Source organism: Esox lucius, chromosome 18 (assembly GCF_011004845.1).
Source record: "Esox lucius isolate fEsoLuc1 chromosome 18, fEsoLuc1.pri, whole genome shotgun sequence".
Taxonomy (NCBI): domain Eukaryota; kingdom Metazoa; phylum Chordata; class Actinopteri; order Esociformes; family Esocidae; genus Esox; species Esox lucius.
This window is the reverse complement of record NC_047586.1, coordinates 12,337,710-12,352,466: the sequence shown is the minus strand read 5'-3', so window position 1 is coordinate 12,352,466 and position 14,757 is coordinate 12,337,710. Positions and strand designations below refer to the sequence as shown.

The window sequence follows — 14,757 nt, the reverse complement described above, 5'->3', positions numbered from 1 at the left end:
TTGAAAGACCATACACGCAGACTTCTAGAGTCAAACACTCTCGTCCCTTTTTTTTTTCTTTCTTTTTTTACAAAAACAAAACAAAGAAGCTTTCGCAGCAGCGGAGCTCACAGTCTAGCTGTCCTAAAAAATAACCTTCTGTGGTGCAGCTGTTAAAGACACTACGCAACCTGGAAAAGGCTGCCATTCATGCCGCTGCAGGAGATACCCTTGCTGTAAAGCTCTCCAGTGAAAATAAAAAACAGAGGAGAATTCTAATCCTGACGCGTGGCTTTCGCTAACTCTGCCAGAAGGCTTAAGCATCTTAAGATACATTTTTTTTGCCTACAGCAGTAAGTTCATTCCATTAAAACAGTGTACTCGGTTTTAGATAATACTTGAATCTTTGAGATGGATTAATAGGATTCTTAAATACTAATACGTGAGTAAATGTAAGGTCTTAGTAATAACTCCGTTCCATAGCAAGTCGGTGAATTAATATCCCACTTGCATCATTTTCATCATTACAGAAAACTGGCCTCTCAGTTCTCAACTTCAGTCCAACAGTTTCATGAGGACTTGGTACAGTATTAATGGCTAAGAAAGGTTCCTTTCAAAACACCCAAAAATTTGATCACATTCCCAAAAAAACCAAACATAATTTATTTACACAAAGGTTGTTATTCTCTTTAGGCCCATGAGGGACTAAACCTTGATTGGATGGCAAGATTCCCACTTCGCATTGGGCCTCAGTCGGCTTTAGTCTTGTCTGAGTAGAGACCACCTGCAAAAAAGAGGAATGGCAATTCAATCAATTTTCATAAATCATAACTCAAAAAGGTGGTGTTACAATAAGCTATTTAAGACAAGGAACAGTAACAACATGTAACCTTACAGTAACAGTTTGTGACATTTTGGAGACATTTCAGACACAAAAGATGCAAACATCATTTCATACCTACTCAATAAAAGAAAAAAGGGAGGGAAGGAGCTGTGAGGGGAGGACTTCTGAAAAGGAGCAGGAAGGGCAGGAAGTAATTGCTGGAGAGAAATGAGTTGAATAAGAGCAGGACTAGACCAGGGAGAAAAGAGATGAAAGGGGTTTGGAAAGAAAGGAGAGAGGAGAAAAGTGGAGAAGGAGAGTGGATTGAAAAAAAGAGATGGAGAAGAGAAAAAGGTGCCGGGAGGGGAGCTGAGGACTGAGAAAGGATGCAAAACTCGGGACTGGTGAGCAGCTTGCTGGATGTGGAAGTGTGCTGGGAGATGGAATGGTTGTGTTGATTTGTCGGTCGGTGTCAAACAGGTGGGAGGCGGAGAGGGATGGAGGGATTTGGTGTCTGCTCGCTGCAGTCAGTCTGCTCTTCTACTTTCCAAACCCATCTGTTAGTCAGTGCCGCAGGTAGCTACTCCCACGAACCTTTCAGCCTGCGCTCTTAATGCAAATGGATACAGGACTGTGTGCTTGTGTGTATGTGTGAGATAGCTTAACGGTGGCGTGTAAGTGAATTTGTTGGTGTCCGTGAGCATTTTGCACTCGTTTGCACTTGCATGTGTTGCTGAGTGCACGAATAGAGGCTCTGAAACCACAGGGATTTTGTGAAGGGATCCTGTACAGACCCTTAATGTTCTATCCCAGCCGCACGCACGCACACACACACACACATCAGTTTTTCTGGGGACCAGAAAAAATTATTCTCTACGTTGCCTATCCGCTGATGCTAAACTCTAATCATAACCCTTAACCGTAATGCCTAAACCTAAAAGTAACCCCAATTTCGCCCATTTTGGGTGTTATTTGTCAGGTTTTCCTTCTTTGTGAGGACGTCTGGTCCCCATATAGACCTGGATCACACAAACACACACACACAGACGGAGTGTGGCTGCGCGACACACGCAGAGGGCTCACATTTGGAGCCGTCCCAGATGTAGCTGTTGAGGATCTCTCCCAGGACGTAGTAGACGTTAATCAGGACGGTGAGACAGGAGAAGAAGGCCACCTTTGCCAGGGGACTGATCTGTTCCAACAAGGGGTAGACCCAAACGCCGGTCACATGGTGCACCCAGCACATCCTGATGGGACAGAGGGAGGGGAGGGGGGGGGGGCAGAGAAGGAAAGAATGTAGAGAGTTCATACTTTTATACATACACCCACTTGTCTGTGTCAACAGAGGTTTTAAGGTGGCCAGAGTGGAGATCATTTGTTATTTCCATTCACCCTCTGTCTGTGTCACTGTCTGCCTGCCTTCTATAGTATCCAGCCACTTCCCCATCATAAAGTTACAGTCTGGTCATTTGACTGTTAGACAGCACAGCCTCATGGCTCTCTTATTGGAATAATCCAGACTCAATCTTTTTATAGTGAGATTATTTGACCCTAAACTATGCTGTATCACTAAACTGGACATACACCCATGGTAAATATGGACTCGGTCTGGCAGTAAGTAACATCAACATACATTCAGCAAACCAAATGCTAAGTTACAAATGAATTATGTTTCACGCCTTCTATACTGAGACTTCAAAACTGTAAAAACTAATACAATACAACAGAAAGCAACTGGAACTAATTGAGGAGTCCATAAACACTGAAACTTCTGGCAAAATTGCAAAAACCTTAACAAATCGAAAGAAGAGAAATTAGTGATACTAAACAGTGACATATGGACAACACATTTAAAAGAACTCTTAACAACATTGTTCAAATGGATTCAAATACAGAATAATGCCAAATGTTTGAGAATTTGACTAGATTGGAAAAAGCTATAAAGGACAATGAAAACCCGAAAGGACTCCCCAATTACTGAGTAGGAGCTCTATAAAAACCTCAGGGTCTCAAATAAAAAAAGCATGCAGATCTCATGGCATCTTAAATGAGACGCACAATTTCAATAGGCTGTGTTAAAACAGTTTCACTGGATGTTGTGATTAGGGTATTTCTACGACATCCCATAATTAAACACTGATAAACCAAATCTTAAAGAATGGAGAAAAATTTGAACCAAACAATGACTTTGTTTGAGGCCTTTATGTAAACCCTAACCCGCGGTAGGCGATAACTGTAGTATTAAACACAGTAGCTCTAAACCTCCTTATAAGCACAATGTCAATGACACAGAGGAAAAGACAAATTCGATTTATTGCATGACCGAATATACAGTATTTACACTCCACAGATATAGAAGGGGGTTGCCTGCAGTGACTGAAAAGCATTCTGGAGCTCTTCAAAATCCTGAAGCAAATGAACATTTGAGGAGATGTCCTTATCGTCGGTACACAGATTCAACTTGGCTGGATGCATCCCATTTCCTGGGTCAAACATAAACATGTGGAACAACACATTAGGTCAGAGGGTACCCGGGGCACACTTTTTGTAATCTCATGGAAACTAGGTTTGCAATTCTCATTGTGGTGAAATGAATAAAAGGATATATGAACAAATAATAATGTTTTTTTTTTTTAAATCGCTTTCTTCACAGCCATTGCTGGAGTTATAGTGCTCTGTCCAGACATCTCAATCAAACTGAAATCTTTCGGAATCCCTTCCAAAAACCACAGCTATTCACAAAAGTTCATGGTCAACATTTTTTTTGGGTAAAAGCTGATTTGCTCATTCATAATACATTATTTAATGAGCAATGGCTAGCCACTCTACTCTTTTATCCTAAAAACGCCTCCACAGCCCTGGGTTACTTCCCCCTCCCATCTCTCCGAATACCACGGAAATGGCTAGAGAAAATCTGCATGCCAACAACAATTGGGTAAATGTTTGTATAGAAGGGGACCATTGTAAACATACCCAAATTATTTCAGGGATAATGATGATTTTTTTCCCCACAATTTCTTAAAAATAATTGTTGTCTTTGTTGCTATGGGGTATTGTGTGTAGACCGATGTAAAAATATATATAATCAATTACAAATTAAGTCGGTAACACAATAAAATGTTGACACAGTGAAGTCGTTTGAATGCGTTCATAGGCACTGTATGTATATCCAGGAAGATGTGTATAGTTTTTGATGCAGTATATTGTAGCGATTTAGTTAACAGTTTGGAGGAGGTGTGATGTGGTGAGCAGTGTTGTCTGTCTCTGTGGGACACAAGTCCATTCAGCTGGTGCATTTGTTCATCTAGCTTTAGCCTAAGATAGCTGATTTAGTGAAATTTATCTCAAAACACTGGACCGTCTCTTATATAAAAATACTCCCAGACAGAGTCAACATTAGGAATCAGAATTTACTCTGTCAATATTATGGAACAGATTAAGCAAGAATGCCTGTTCTTCACAGACGACCTGTGCCTGCTGTCACCCAAAGCACATAGCCTTTAGCAGAGCGTTGACCTGTTACAGGCAAACCTGTGCGCTGGCCAACACCCCTCTCAACAAGACCAAAATAAGAAGAGAAGTTAGAGAGCCGAAGGAATTACACCTTAGACGGTACAAAACCTATAGTATACGGCTACTACTAAAATTATTCATGTTTAAAAATAAGCTATACTGGACACCTAAATAAGTCTGGTCTTGGACTTTCAACACCAGGACACACTAAAACATCAGCAGTTATAAGACACCCCATTACATCAGTATGTATAAGACACCCCATTACATCAGTAGGTATAAGACAGCCCATTACATCAGTATGTATAAGACACCCCATTACGTCAGTAGGTAAAAGACACCCCAATACATCAGTAGGTATAAGACACCCCATTACATCAGTAGGTATAAGACAGCCCATTACATCAGTAGGTATAAGACACCCCATTACATCAGTAGGTAAAAGACACCCCAATACATCAGTAGGTATAAGACACCCCATTACATCAGTAGGTATAAGACAGCCCATTACATCAGTAGGTATAAGACACCCCATTACATCAGTAGGTATAAGACACCCAATTACATCAGTAGGTAAAAGACACCCCATTACATCAGTAGGTATAAGACAGCCCATTACATCAGTAGGTATAAGACACCCCATTACATCAGTATGTATAAGACACCCCATTACATCAGTAGGTATAAGACAGCCCATTACATCAGTATGTATAAGACACCCCATTACGTCAGTAGGTAAAAGACACCCCAATACATCAGTAGGTATAAGACACCCCATTACATCAGTAGGTATAAGACAGCCCATTACATCAGTAGGTATAAGACACCCCATTACATCAGTAGGTAAAAGACACCCCAATACATCAGTAGGTATAAGACACCCCATTACATCAGTAGGTATAAGACAGCCCATTACATCAGTAGGTATAAGACAGCCCATTACATCAGTAGGTATAAGACACCCCATTACATCAGTAGGTAAAAGACACCCCAATACATCAGTAGGTATAAGACACCCCATTACATCAGTAGGTATAAGACAGCCCATTACATCAGTAGGTATAAGACACCCCATTACATCAGTAGGTATAAGACACCCAATTACATCAGTAGGTAAAAGACACCCCAATACATCAGTAGGTATAAGACACCCCATTACATCAGTAGGTATAAGACACCCCAATATATCAGTAGGTATAAGACACCCCATTACATCAGTATGTATAAGACACCCCATTACATCAGTAGGTATAAGACACCCCATTACATCAGTAGGTATAAGACACCCCATTACATCAGTAGGTATAAGACAGCCCAATACATCAGTAGGTATAAGACAGCCCAGTATATCAGTAGGTATAAGACAGCCCAATACATCAGTAGGAATAAGACAGCCCATTACATCAGTAGGTATAAGACACCCCATTACATCAGTAGGTATAAGACAGCCCAATACATCAGTAGGTAAAAGACAGCCCAGTACATCAGTAGGTATAAGACAGCCCAATACATCAGTAGGTATAAGACACCCCATTACATCAGTAGGTATAAGACATCCCATTACATCTGTAGGTATAAGACAGCCCATTAAATCAGTAGGTTTAAGACAGCCCATTACATAAGTAGGTATAAGACACATACATTTAAAAAACTAAAACAATCCCCAAATTTGAGATGATCCTGAAGTGTTCAAAGACCTCTGTGGTGAGGATAATGTAGCCATGTTTTCCAGGAAGACAAAACAGTGGATTGGCATTGAACTACGATGCTGTTCACCACCAAATTGGAGACAGTGTCAGAACAACAAACCTAGACATCTTATGCCATTTATATTTCATTATATTGTATATTTTTTTTCTTCTCTTGATTACTTTCTACCAATTGTCCAGAGAGAGAAAAGAGGTAGATACTGCCAGGGAGGTGTCATGGAGGCATGAAGAAATAGAAAAGTCTTCAACTTTTCAAAACATCTTATTGTGTAATGTTTACCAAACTGAGTGTTTATCTGTTTGTTTGTTTCACCTTTGTTAATTATTAGTAGAACTGAATTTTTTCACATTTTCCACTTGATTTAGGAATATGTTTCCCATGCCAGTAAACCCATTTGAATTGCCAGAGAGAAAAAGACCGAGTGGAGTGGAGATGGATAGTGAATAGTAGTGAATAGTAGTGGACAAGGTCAAATTAGTAACAAGTGACAGTAGTGTGTCAGCTGTCCCCCCTCCCAGTCTCAGCTTAGCCCACTGATTGAGAGCAATCAGTCAGTGTGAGACTGGAGTGGCCCTTATCTAGACCCGAGGCTGCATCACAATGCAGGTGATCTAACTGATATTGAGTGATTACGCATTCATGAGTCCTCTCACAGAAATGGTTGGGCATAAGACACTGCAGAATGTAAGTGCCTCAATAAGCTCAATTTAACAACTGGTTATGTTAGTTGTTACATTGGTTGAACTCTGACTTAGGCAACGCTTTATAATGAGGTAACATCTGTAAATGGTGTGTACATATCTCTATCTATCTATATACAGCTCCGGAAAAAATTAAGGCCATTAATGTCTAAACCGCTGGCAACAAAAGTGAGTACACCCCTAAGTGAAAATTTCCAAATTGGGCCCAATTAGCCATTTTCCCTCCCCGGTGTCATGTGACTCATTAGCGTTACAAGGTTTAAGGTGTGAATGGGGAAAAAGGTGTGTTAAATTCAGGTGTGTTAAATTCTCACACACCTTCATACTGGTCACTGGAAGTTCAACATGGCACCTCATGGTAAAGAACTCTCTGAGGATCTGAAAAAAAGAATTGTTGCTCTACATAAAGATGGCCTAGGCTATAAGAAGATTGCCAAGACCCTGAAACTGAGCTGCAGCACGATGGCCAAGACCATACAGCGGTTCAACAGGACAGGTTCCACTCAGAACAGGCCTCGCCATGGTCGACCAAAAAAGTTGAGTGCACATGCTCAGTGTCATATCCACAGGTTGTCTTTGGGAAATAGACGTATGAGTGCTGCCAGCATTGCTACATAGGTTGAAGGTGTGCTCAGACCATACATCGCACACTGCATCAAATTGGTCTGCATCAAATTGGTCTGCATGGCTGTCGTCCCAGACGGAAGCCTCTTCTAAAGATGATGCACAAGAAAGGACATGGACATGGATTACTGGAACCATGTCCTGTGGTCTGATGAGACCAAGATAAACTTATTTGGTTCAGATGGTGTCAAGCGTGTGTGGCGGCAACCAGGTAAGGATTACAAAGACAAGTGTGTCTTGCCTACAGTCAAGCATGGTGTTGGGAGTGTCATGCTCTGGGGCTGCATGAGTGCTGCCGGCACTGGGGAGCTACAGTTCATTGAGGGAACCATGAATGCCAACATGTACTATTACATATGGGCCGCAGGGCAGTATTCCAACATGATAACGACCCCAAACACACCTCCAAGATGACCACTGCCTTGCTAAAGAAGCTGAGGGTAAAAGTGATGGACTGGCCAAGCATGTCTCCAGACATAAACCTTATTGAGCATCTGTGGGGCATCCTCAAACGGAAGGTGGAGAAGCACAAGGTCTCTAACATCCACCAGCTCCGTGATGTTGTCATGAAGGAGTGGAAGAGGACTCCAGTGGCAACTTGTGAAGCTGTGGTGAACTCCATGCCCAAGAGGGTTAAGGAAGTGCTGGAAAATTATGGTGGCCACCCAAAATATTGACACTTTGGGCCCAATTTGGACATTTTCACTTAGGGGTGTACTCACTTTTGTTGCCAGCATTTTAGACATTAATGGCTGGGTGTTGTGTTATTTTGAGGGAACAGCAAATGTTTCACTGTTACACAAGCTGTACACTCACTACTTTACATTGTAGCAAAGTGTCATTTCTTCAGTGTTGTCACATGAAAAGATATAATCAAATATTGACAAAAATGTGAGGTGTGTACTCACTTTTGTGAGATACTGTATATAATGAAATAATTATAATATCCATTCTAATCCATTTATGTAGGACATTTCTTCTACTGGTTCATCAAGTTATTATCGTTAGCATTTCATGTCAAATACCTACTCTGGTAAAGTTTAATATGTTAGGAAGGGTGTCATTTAATTATGTCCAGTATGTCAATTTGTCCAGGACAGTGGAGGTAAATATTGTCCCACTTTTTCACAAGCGATGACCAGTTATTAGTATTTTTCTTTTACGAATGTACAATAACTGTTGATTGGTTTACAAGGGTTTTACAAATTGTTAAATAACCCAGAATCAGGTAATTATAAAGAATGTATTAACACTGTGTGTTGACGCTGTTATGACGTTTTATGTAGTTTATAAGGCAATGGCTCCTTCTTTGGTAACCAGAAGGGATTTTCAGACTACTCAGGGGACGTCCCTACATTTTATGTTCATTTTAGGAACGCAGCATTACCTCAGTTTCATTATTCTTTAAAACCATAAGCCTGCATGACTCTGTATGAGTGATTATGTCTGACATTCTAAAAACTGTACACAGATCAGACTTGTCCACTGAAGCTTAACTCATCCCACTTCAGGCATGACATCTTTCTCTTTCCTTCTCCCTGCCTACCTACCCCCACCCACACACTCTCTCTCTGTAACTCCCTGGCTGGGTAATCCCCATGTACAGTAATGCAGCCTTTACACAACTCCAGGCCTTTTCCTCTCCCGCTGAGGGAAGCGAGACAGATTCCCTGACCCTGTAAGATGTGTGTGTGTGTGGGGATATAATCCCCTTCATTTCAGCCAGGGATTAAGGGAGAGAGAGGTGTGTGCTGCTGTGACAACTTTCAGCGAGGCTCCGTGACTTTAGGTGATTCTGGCAAACCCCTTTCTCCATGCTTTCCCTCCAGTTAGTTGCGCCTGCAGTAGAAGCCTCCCCACCTCCCAGCCTCTCTTTAACCTCCCTGGGAGCATTACGTCTGCTGTGTGGTACTTGGGATCAGGGCCTGGCTCTCTGGTACCGTGACGTGTTGTCACAAGGCTTCTCTGCCAAACCAGAGACAGATCCCCCATATTTCCCCCTCTCGCTCTTTCCTGACTGATAGAGGAGGATTAGAGGCAGTTTTATCTGGGGGAGATTTGGAGAGACCGTTTGTCATCGTGGTAGGACAAGGCCATCCGTCATGAGGGCGGTGAGGGACCGAGCCATGAGAAACATGTGTTGGAGTGTTGCCGGCTGCCAGAACCGTGGCTCTGGAGAGCAGAGGCATTCAGCTAGCCTGATAACATGTTACATCACTGAAAGGGGGCGGGGCCGGTCTATGTCATCTCATCAGATCAGGGCCATTCATCGTTACGGTCCACGGTGAACAGTAACGTGATGTTTGTTGTTGTATTGTATGGTCTTCTGTGTCGTGTTCTCAGTTCGGTGGAACACGGGGCCGGCATTATGAGTCTGAAGGAGGGGCCTTCACTTCACTACTTCAAGTTGCTCTGGATAAGCGCCTGCTAAATGACTCAGTCTTCGGCTCGCCCAACCTGGAGCGCCACGTGGCATGGCCTTCCCTAGCCGATCCCCCACCAACGTGGACGGGGCTGAGCCAACTGTGTACCATTCGTGGAAGAACCCGGTTCACAGTGGCACTCTAATGTAGTGCCTTAGACTGCTGCATGACTCAGGCGTCCTATGCCGGTTATTCACAGGATGTTTTATGGCCCAAATCCAAAAATAGGTGGGAATGGACATCAAAAACAGCATGGTCTGAACAGGGAGAGTCTGATCGTGCCCTTGTTGGAGGATAGAGTCTCTTACCATAGAACATATCCGACGGCAAAGCTGCACACCGCCATCAGTCCACACTGCCTGCTAGGATACTGGTGCTGCGTGGTCCTCATCTCAATGATGATGAACGGTAGGACAGTGGTGTGCTGGAGCAGAAAACACAAAGACAACGCGCACTAGTTAGCCACGCACAAATAGCTACACTCCGCAGGCTCACTGACAACAACAGAGACACGGCACATTAGTAGCACACAGTGTGAGTTTACAGCACGGCTTTCAACCTGGGCTCAACCCAGGGGTGCTCCGCACACGTCAGCGACAGTTACCCACGGAGCATCACCCGCTGAAACGCTAGCCTTTTCATTAGCTAACCATTTAACTAGCTAGCCCTTTCACAGTGACAGAGAGACTCAGGCAGACAGCTGATAGGCTAGAGTAAACAGTTGGAGTCGAGCAGCTCTGTGTCAGTCTGGGACACTGAGCGCAGGGTCAGGAGAGGGTAATGAAGATTTTTATTGAGCCGTATTGAGACGGTAAACGGATGACGCGTGATGCTGCTGTGTGTGTGCTCTGCTCTCCAGAGTGTCTTGATGATTAAAATCCCCGCTGCTCTCATCTTGTGTTTTCTCTTTGACAGACATTGCTGAAATGTTTATAGTTGCGTCTTTTTCAATAATTCAGTAATGTGCCTGCGTTGGCTCGCCTGTGTTCCGATATGAGTAAAGGATGTTTGGTAGAGTCTGCCTGCGCTCCTGATGCTAGCTTGGTACATACATGTTTGCAGAAGAGTGAGGGCCGCAACAGACAACATTAACTATTAATGGCCCTATTTAACGGATGGGTCGTGGTGTGTCTTGCACTGGAGACTAGTTGAGCCCCCACCCCCAACACGCACTCACATTCACACACACACTGAGTGATACCAGTGGCAGAACGTGACAGCTCCCATTCCACTGACTTCCTCTCTTTAACCACTGTACACATGCTTGTCTTTATATATCACCTGTGCTACTGCAGGAATAGAACTATTATGTAACGCCACTGTGTGTGTGTGTGTGTGTGTGTGTCTGTTTGTGTGTGTGTGTTTGAGTGTGTTTGTGTGTGTTTATGTGTGTTTGTGTGTGTGCGCACATACAGTTCATTAGAAATATGTGATAGTGGGGAGTCACAGTATAGGTAGCGGGCAGCACTTTAACATTGTTTCTGGTCTGTTTGTGCTCAAGCCAATCATCATATCACTGTCATACCAAATCAAGCGGAAACAGACTTAAAACCAGGCTCGCAATGTTAAAGGCACAGGTGGGTGGCGGAGGAGGGACTGTTCTAATTCTAATGTGACTAATTGCAAGTGGCAGGTAACGTGTCCCTGAAGGAGTCTGTCTCCGTGGCGTTGAGGAGGGGTCATGGTGGAGAGCCGTGTCTTCTGTGCTGAAACCTGAATCAGCTCCCTGACGCCATCACCGCCAAGAGTTGTTGAGATTTATCAGCCTGGAAAGGGTTACAAAGCCACTTCTAAGGCTCTGGGACTCCAGCGAACCACAGTGAGAGACATTATCTCCAAATGGAGAAAACTTGGAAAAGTGGTGAATCTTCCAAGGAGTGGCCAGCCTTTCTGAAATTCCTCCATGGGCACAGCAACGATTTATCCAGGAAATCCCAAAAACACCCATGGCAACATCTAAAGAACCGCAGGCCTCTCAAGCCTGAGCTAAGGTCAGCATTCATGATTCGACAGTAAGAAAGAGACTGGGCAAAATTGATTTCTTGGGAGAACTAAGAGAAACATTAGGATCATTTCTGTGGACAGACGAGTCAAAAGGACTCATCTGGAACGTTTTGGAAGATACTCTTATGTCTGGCGTGAAGAAAACACAGCATCTCACAATAAGAACACAATTAAGGTTTTGGAGTGGCCTAGTCAATGTCCTGACTTGATCCCTATCGAGATGCTGTGGTAGGACCTTAAACGAGCTGTTCATGCACAAAAACCCTCCAACATTGCTGAATTACAGCAATTCTGCAAAGAAGAGTGGGCCAAGATTCCTCCACAGTGATGTGAAAGACTGATCTCCAATTATAGGATTGGTTGCATTTGCTGCTGCTTAAGGTGGTGCAGTTACTAAATTCAGGGGGGCAATCACTTTTACACAGAGGGCTAGTTGGTGTCGGATAACACTTTTTATTTAACTACCATGATCAAATTTAACACTTAACTTTGTGTTTACTCAGATTATTTTCGTCTTGAATTACATTTTGTATGAAGATCTGACACCATATAGTGTGACGAATACATAATTATAGAGGAAATCAGGAAGGGGAAAATACTTTTTCACAGCACTGTACTGTGACCCTGGCCCCTCCATGTATATACGTTTCTTAAAGCAGTCACCAGATGGCAGCCTTCTAACATTCAGACCAACGGAAGAGTCTCCTCCCAAACCAGTCTAGCCTCAGTTGACCTATACTACATCATAACAAAGACATTGAGCCATGCTCCAATCTAATCGGCTAATAAATACTTGATATGCTGGCATTACGCAGCTCTGGCCAGAAACTGTGTTTCACCCCCAACTCCTCATTAATGTGCCTGTAAATGTTATTCAAGGGTTTTTTATTCCACAACTTACTGGCCTCTAACCACACTGCTGAAGAATGGAACCTACTGTACTATGTCTTGTTCACATAAATGAAGCTACCTAACCTCTGTTAAATTGCAGTCATGACTCCCACCAACACGCTCACACAGACACACACAGACACGAACATCCCAGGTAGGGTATAGATTAAGTTTGACCCAGTTACAGTGAGTATCCCCAGGCTATAATGGCTGTAATGCTGTACAATGTGTTCCTTTGGACCTAATTCATAATGATAAGTAGTTTCCTTTGTATCTCCATCTTCTTTCTCTCCCTGGCTTCTGTCCTCTTGGCTCTGATAATGGCCTACCTAACAGCATATCTGACACCGTCAGACCATCATCTTCAGAGACCACCATAGCTAGAGGCAGGAAGCCTGCTGTATTTGCTACACTTTAAGGTCAATCTATGTCACCCTACCATTCCACATCTCCCTTCTCTTAGTGAGACAATTGGAGATGGGCATTCATGTAAACCTCTCCTTTTGGAGTTTGTTGTCGGTACAATGACGGAGATGCACAAAATTGATATTTTTTTCAATAATAATCAAGAAAGCAACCAGATCCTTTTATGGGAACATCGTCAGGCAAGCAAACTTTCAATTACCTAAATCTCTAACCGTTGACTGTTAGAAGGATCGACCTGGATTGATTGCTGGAGGACCCCATTAGCACCCCTAAAGACAACACACTGCTGTGGGGGAGTTAGAAACATCCACAGCTCGCTCTCTCATGTGCTACAGCCTGGGAGTGAACTGTGATGCACAACAGATCCATGCAACTGCAGCTGCTAGCAAATGAGGTAAGAAATACATAATGTCCTCAGAGACATGACGTCCTCCCTGTCAGGCGAGAGAGACATGAGAGACGGACAGAGAACGAGAGAGAGAGAGAGAAAGAGCGAGAACAGCTTTTCCTGCTCCTGATCTGGAGATGTTGATGGTCCCCGGGAGAGCATGCTGTATGGTTCGTGTCAGAGACAAAATCTTGCCCACCCTTTTGGTAACCATGTGTCTTTCTCTCTCACTATTTATTTTTTGAATAAATATATATAAACACTCAGCCACAGAGAAACTGTCAGTCTTTTTCAGACAGTAATTCTTAAATGCTGAGACAGGACAAAGCTCTAGACCGAAGCATTGTGCAGTGGATGTACTGGGAACCCACATCCATGCATAAAAAAAGACAGGGACTGGCACCTCTGCATGTCGGGCCCCCTAGATAATTGCAGAAAGGGTCTTGCGTACTCTTGTTCATCAGTGTTGTCTACTATTAAAATTCTGACTGTAAAATTGATGGCATTTGGCCCTTGGTCTAATGCACAGCTTGAGGGCCCGGTGAAACCACTGGCTCTAGATTTACGGCATGGATTTACGTGAGCACTAATGGCTAACACCTAAGGGCCAAGCAGGATTAAGTGGCGTAGTTCAGGGAGGGTAGAGAAAGTTTGGTTAGCACAGCTGAGATGACTTCTCTCACAAAAGACCTGGCCAATGGAGGAAGTGGTTTGAACACTGCCTCCAAGAACAACCTTCCCCACCAATTGGCCTACTCACACCTAATCTCTTTTGACTTGCAATGTGAAAACCTTGTCCATGATGAGCTTTGCTCTCATGCTCCCTGACAATGTTTATTAATGTGATTTGCATTGAACATGCAGCTTGACAAATGATCTGTCATCAAGATACCCATAAAGCTACTCAGGCCCTCAATTTCCCAATTGGGCAATTAGGGGAGAATGTCTCATGCAAGGCTTTCATGGCTACAATGGATAGAAAAAGTCTACACACCCCTGTTAAAATGCCAGGTTTTTGTGAGACTAAGATAAATCATGTCAGAACCTTTTCCACCTTTAATGTGACCTATAATGGGAACAATTCAATTGAAAAACAAACTGAAATCTTCGAGTGGGAAAAATTTGAAATAAAAACGTTACAATAACCTGGTTGCACAAGTGTGCACTCCCTCTTATATGTAGCTGTGGTTGTGTTCAGAATTAACCAATCACATTCAAACTCACGTTAAATATAAAGCATTACACACCTGCCATCATTTAAAGTGACTCTGATTA

The 14,757-nt window shown here is 43.1% G+C and overlaps 1 protein-coding gene across 2 annotated transcripts in view; it reads right to left on the bottom strand.

Annotated features, from left to right (window-relative positions):
* aig1 (androgen-induced 1 (H. sapiens)) overlaps window positions 1-14,757 on the bottom strand; it is a 41,429-nt gene continuing 26,672 nt past the window's right edge. The window contains exons 4-6 of one of the 2 annotated variants that reach the window (XM_010882592.3): window positions 10,082-10,197; window positions 1,886-2,049; window positions 1-763 (exon numbers count right to left, since the gene is read on the bottom strand). In XM_010882592.3, the coding sequence (XP_010880894.1) occupies window positions 729-763; window positions 1,886-2,049; window positions 10,082-10,197 (315 nt within the window). In that variant the 3' untranslated portion in view covers window positions 1-728. The remainder of the gene's footprint in view (window positions 764-1,885; window positions 2,050-10,081; window positions 10,198-14,757) is intronic. The other variant, XR_004574745.1, reaches the window with a different exon arrangement.